The sequence below is a fragment of the Lygodium microphyllum genome, chromosome 18 (genome assembly GCF_053477565.2).
Source record: "Lygodium microphyllum isolate KBCC chromosome 18, Lygodium_microphyllum_v1.1.10, whole genome shotgun sequence".
NCBI classification, from domain to species: domain Eukaryota; kingdom Viridiplantae; phylum Streptophyta; class Polypodiopsida; order Schizaeales; family Lygodiaceae; genus Lygodium; species Lygodium microphyllum.
The window spans coordinates 7,503,997-7,510,196 of record NC_141152.1 but is presented as its reverse complement, the minus strand read 5'-3'; the positions used below and the strand labels follow the sequence as shown (position 1 = coordinate 7,510,196).

Here is a 6,200-nt window from a genome sequence, read left to right as displayed (position 1 = left end):
GACCTCACCTCGAGTGAGGTGGATAAGGAGGGAGTCATCTCCCTCAGCAACTAGCTACTCCCCTAATTACTCAAGTTCCTCCTCCTCCTCCTCATCTTCTAATTCCTACTCTCTTGGTTCTAAGTCTCGTGCAATCCACAAACGGACAAAGAGGGACCACAAGAGGAGAAAGCTTAAGAAGACTAAGACTTTCAAGTCTGAGGATAAGGACATAAAGTTTGACTCTTACTTCGATAAGAGAGATCCTGCTAAGGCGTTAGCCTTTGTCAAGCAATTTGAAGTTGCTTTTTTTGATGGTAATTTCTCAAAAAAGTCCAAGCTCAGGCATGTAGGCATGTACTTGAAAGACACCGCTGGCAATTGGTGGTTGACTCTCATTTTGGAGGGAAGGAAACCTACGACTTGGAAAAAGTTCAAGAAGAAGTTTTATGCTCAATTCTTGCCTCGTGATTTTGAGAATGATGTCAAGAAGGAGAGGGATTGGCTAGGCAAGAAAGAGCATGAGAAGGTCACTAATTATGTGGATAAGTTTTGGTCTACTCTTCTTAAGGTTACTCCTTTCATGGAGATTAGCGATGAAGAGAAGAAAATGAAGTTTGAAGCTGGCCTACTCCCTCATTTACATAGAACCATGAAGGTGTATCCACATGAAACCTTATCTCGCATGATGGAGTCTGCCATCATAGCTGAAAGTTTGCATACACTTGGTACATCTCGAAAGTTGGAGATGAGTTCTTATAAAGCTTGACAAGAGCAGCTCTATGATCAACCAAGAGACAGGACTAATCGAAGAAGACTTACCTCTATCCATGACCAATATTCAAAGCCAGAGGGTAATAAGAAGTGGAAGTATCTCTCACCCTCTAAGATACAAAAGTGCAAAGAGAAAGGAAGGTGCTTTCTTTGTGGTGAGTTAGGGCATATGAAGCCTGATTGTCCTCACAAAAGGAAGGAAGAAAACGTGATTAAAGATCCTCCTCCACCATCCTCAAATTCAAACAGCATCATGCATCGATTGCAACTTCAATCGAGCCATCTAATTGAAATTATCTAGATGCAATCCTTTATCTAGCCAATGAAGCAACTTGGATGTTGCCAACACTTTTGCTTGTAATTAATTACCCTCTTCTCAAAGATTAGGAGGATGCCAAATTGTAAAGTGAAGTATCTATTGCTAGGAGGCAATCAAATGAGTCAAAAGAGATGACTGCGACAATTTAATAGGCAGCATCATATAATTTAGCACATACCACCAAGATGTTTGGATAATCGTGTGACCATGGGAGATACCAATTTTCTTAATAAAAATTTTGCAACATCAGTCTAAGGATGACTCTGCACATAAAGGGCTTGCAAAAGCATATTCTTAGAGCTTTCATGTAAAAATTAACATTCAATAAAGTAGCTCCTCCTAACCATTTCGGAGTACTAATATGCTGCCAAGATACCCACACCTGGCCCAAATGATTGCCTTTCTTTTTTCATAATATAAAATGGATAGGCTGCACTAATTCCAAGAGAGACTTCTTGGTCCAAGGAAGCAAGGGCAAGAAATAAGAGACTATACTAATTATGATAGATTGTGCCACTTTGAGCCGCACATGAAGAGGCCAGCTTAAGATTTCCAATACATAGACCTATCATGAATTTGAAAGGACATTCAATCAGATAGTGCTTAGGGAGGAACATCCACACCAATGGGATACCCAAAAGTGCTAAGTAATACCTCCTTGGGAAGCAACAACTCCCTACTTGCAAATTTGTCTCCGTAAAGAGATCAATGTTGATTTTTGAGCATTAATACGAAGGCCCAAGGCCAAACCAAACAAACTCCAAATAGCCATTGCCCGTGGTCAACCTTAGGAAACATAAAGAAATCATCTACCAAAGATTAACCCAAAAGTTGAGAACCACTGAAAGAGATAGACCAACAATCTTCCCATCCTCAACCAATCAATCCAGCAAAGAAAGCATGGGGTGATGGACCAATGCAAACAATAAAGGATTGAGAGGGCATCCTTGATGAATAGAATGAGATAAAGCAATCTCATTTGTGACTCTTCCATTAAGTGCAACGTGTGCTACTACATCTTGATTGATAGTGATAGTGGCAATAGGAGAACTCATAGAGGAAGCAAAGCCCATGGTGCAATTGCCGCATGAAAGACTAGCCCACAAGATCAAAAGCCTTTTCAATATCTAACTCGATCTACACACACACACACACACACACACACACACACACATACTCTCTCTCTCTCTCTCTCTCTCTCTCTCTTTCGTGAAAATAATTGAATTAAGTAGTAAATATTTGCATCAGACCATCAGGTCAACAAAGAAAACAGACGAAAGTTTAGCAAGATTTTAACATAGAAAAATCACACAGAAAGGACAATTGGAGTAGGGTGAACAATATCCAGCCAGGGAACAACAATGTCAGGAAGAACCACGTCAGCTAACATGATAGAAGAGATCTCCCATAGCACTAAACCACAAACACGGACCACATGACCATGGATGCCCGATACCGAATAAAAAATAAAGGCATTCCAAGTAGGCCAAATATACCACAGGCCTGTCCATCTAACGAAATGGAAAAGGCAATACAGACACACGCACACACACACACACACACTCTCTCTCTCTTTTAGTCGGGCTTGGGACTTTGTTTAGGTTATAAGAGAGCAAAAGAGGGAAAACGATGGCTGCGCTTCCTCAGGCGTTGCAGAGATGTATAGCCAGTGCGTTCGCTGCGCTACGTACAGCGTCGTCTTGGACCCAGTCTCCGGGGTCGTCGCCTGTGAGTCCTGTGGCTTAGTCTCTGAGACTGACAATGTTCGCCTTGAAACCCCTGACTTCGATGGTACGGGCCTGCGCGTTGGCACCTATGTCCGCGGCCGTGGCACCGCTACCTCCACCCTCGGTGGCATTGGCAGGCTGGGATGGCAGGCTGCGAAGAAATTAGGGTTCAGATCCGATCGCAAGCAGAAGTACACCTATGAAAAGCTCGATCAGCTTACTGCCCTTCTGCGGTTGTCTAAGGATAAAGCCAGTGATGTGCGGTACCTGCTGAAGCTCGTGACCGAAGAGAGATGGGGTGCGGGCCATTGGACAGATATCCTTGTGGGGACTTGCATATACATTATTGCGCGACAACATCACCTTCCCCTCTCTGCAGCTGAGATCGCCATTGCGGTGAACTGTGAGGTGAAGGTGTTAATGCGCATGTATTTTCGGGTGCTTGATTTCATAGATTTGCAGATACCAGGCATCGATCTTCGGTCACATTTTGACACAACGTTGTCGCATCACCAGGCATTTTCCAAGCTAGAGAAGGATGTGCTGAGGAGGATGTCAAAGCAAGGCCATGTTCTTTTGGAATGTGGCTCAAACTGGTTTGTGTCCACTGGGCGGCATCCAATGGCAGTTGTTGCTGCAGTAGTTATCCTTGTTGCTACAGCAAACCATATTGAGAATGTTGACATGGAGGAGATTTCCAGTGACCTCCATGTCTCTTCTCAGACAAGTCGATACCGCCTAAAGGAGTTCAAAGCATCATTGGTTGGGATTGGACAAGGGCTTCCTTGGGGAAAGGATATCACTATGAAGACAGTAGATAGGCACTTGCCATTTCTTTTGAACTATTTATTAGTCAAGATGAAAGCAGGGGCAATCAAATTGTCTCAAAATGATACTTCTATTCGTCCCAGCCTGCCCTTGATGGCAGAAAGGAAGGGGATTTCCCCATCCAAGGAGGATACTGCTCTCAGACACCTTGCAAAAGCATTGTGTCTGAAGTTTGGTGCACAAATCAAGAAAACTCTCATGAGCCAAACATACACTGTTAAGGAGATGGAGACTGAAGATGTCTGTGCTGAGGAAGGGCAGAGTTCCAAAGCTGAGTTGCCACCAAAGAGAAGAAAATTGGAGGATGATCAGAGTTTTGCAGCTGGGTTTCTTTCAAGAGCTGAAGAAGGCATGGAATTAGCAGGTGATGGTAGAATGGCAGATTCTTGCTCAGAAGCCCCTGGTTATCCTGCAGGAGTGGAATCAAATGGGACACACACAGTGCAAGATGAACAGCCTACATGGGATGCCTTACCTCCATCTTTTGTTGCAAACCGGGCTGCATGTGCCAAGCGGCTTGAAAAAATAAATGCAGCAAAGAAACGCATTGATGCAGTGAAACAAGATATGAAGGATAAAATTGAACATGTATCCCTAGTTGAATGCAATTCAGAGCTGAGGAGTGCAAGGCCAGCATCTCCTTTTTCATCATTATGTATGAAATTACACATGGAATCTAAAGGACTGGATTTAGAGGATCTATTGATTGAGTATCTTCTGCTTCATGGGGCTGATGAAGAGCTGATTGAGGCTGGCTACTACAGCCTTCTGCTCTCTACCCCTCCTGTCCAGCCTGATCACGAGGATCTGACAGAAAGAGAGTTGTTGAAATATTTTCGTAGTCCAAGCGAAATTGAGTTTTTGCTATCCTTGAGCCAAGAAGAACCTCTTAGCCCCTGGTTGGATGAAAGAGATTAGGCAAGACTGTGATGTGGATGTGATGTGCCTACCCAAAGCTTGAGGGTTTTTTACATTTGTGTAATGTGGCCTGAAACAGGCCCCTGACTGAATTTATTAATGTCAAGAATGTGGCTTTTTATGACTGTGATCAGATCTTTCAAATTGACTTTTATAGTAAGTGATGTTGGGTGCTTTGTGAGCAATTTTTATTGTGCTCACTTGACACAATTCAAATGAAGCAGTTGTGTGCTCTTAATTTTAAGAGAGGATCTCGTGGTTAGCTTCTCCCCTTTCCTCTCCTCAAGGCACTACTACTTCAAGTCTTAAGCTGTGCAAGGCCGATAAACCTCATACCCACTGAGAGCATGATGCTAAATAAGGTCTTCAGATGTGCAGCTAATCGTTGTTTTCCCATCAAATGTTTTCCTTTTTCAATGACGGAAAAAAAAAGCTCCTATTTTAAGGAAATCCTTGAAAATGTAGGTTGTAGCAACTGATGCTATGGCCCTACTGGCTGCATTACTTCTACAACAATTGATGTTTGAGCTGCCACTCTTATAGTGCCTACTGCTTCTACAGCTCTTGCAACTAACTATTGATTGTGTTGCTGATGGTCATGACTTTTGCACTGATGATATTTAGTTGCCGAATGCCATCCTACTGTAATCAACAATGATGCTGTTCACAACCCCGACCTTCAAACTGATCATAATGTCACTACCACTGATAAATATGGTGCCCCTACTCAGTCTAATGGCATTGTTTATGATGCTAATAATCATATTGTGTTGTTCTTCCTATATGTGCTGATTAAACTCATGCCGCTACCAACAATTTCGAACTTTACATTATTGCAGATCATCATGGCGCTGCAGTGGATGGCGCCGATTACACTACTCTGAAGACTCAAAATCAAAAGGAGGAAATATCTTCATACTCAGAATAACATCATCAATCACCTTAGCTTTAAGCATGTGCTTTCTCTTGGATAAGGAGAAGGTCCTGAATGGATATAGCCAAAAGTCAGGTAATAGCAATCCACTCATAGCACCCTATCCATTCAAACTCCTTTCTTGGAACTACATGCCATAAGTGCAAGAATAGCAATCCACTCATAGCACCCTATCCATTCAAACTCCTTTCTTGGAACTACATGCCATAAGTGCAAGAATCCGCATGATGAATATTCCAGGCATTTGATGGTGAAAGACCTCTGCAACATCTGTCATGTAGTAGGGGAAACAACATTGGATTTTGATCTGAAGTGTTATATGACAAAGTGCTCATGATCACTTGATGGGATTATGCATCTTTAGATCAAACAATGTTGCTTGCAAGCAGTGCATACCACCAATTACAGCAGCGATAATTTTGAAATGAAACCCATCAACCACTAATGAAGCAGATGAGAGAACTTGTCTCACATCGTTAAAAAAGTTTCTCAAGCTTTGATACTGATGGAAGAGTGGTACCTCCCCAAACAACCACCACTTGAACACTTGTAGACTCCCAGTTACTGTTGCAACTTGGATGTTAGCTACAAAGAATAAAGTCCACCATAGAAGACTCACAAAGGTTATGTCAAAGTGAGTTCCCTATACTCCAAATACGAACAGCCGGTGCTTCTGTGGATGTTCTAGCTCGCATGGAAGATAAATTGGAATTGCTTATGT

The 6,200-nt window shown here is 42.6% G+C and overlaps 1 protein-coding gene across 1 annotated transcript; it reads left to right on the top strand.

The window, feature by feature from the left end:
- The first annotated feature begins 2,615 nt into the window (after positions 1-2,615).
- LOC148020550 (plant-specific TFIIB-related protein PTF2-like) lies at positions 2,616-5,263 on the top strand. Its single transcript, XM_087698329.1, has 2 exons — positions 2,616-3,207; positions 3,316-5,263. Exons 1-2 carry the CDS (start codon positions 2,731-2,733, stop codon positions 4,543-4,545), a joined length of 1,707 nt encoding a protein of 568 aa, XP_087554455.1. The 5' UTR covers positions 2,616-2,730; the 3' UTR covers positions 4,546-5,263.
- Positions 5,264-6,200: the final 937 nt, after the last annotated feature.

Coding starts and splice junctions, on each gene's coding strand:
- LOC148020550 (XM_087698329.1), top strand. CDS start 2,731: ATGTATAGCCAGTGCGTTCGCTGCGCTACGTACAGCGTCGTCTTGGAC. Junction 3,208..3,315: donor CCATTGCGGTGAACTGTGAG/GTGAAGGTGTTA, acceptor TCGCATCACCAG/GCATTTTCCAAGCTAGAGAA.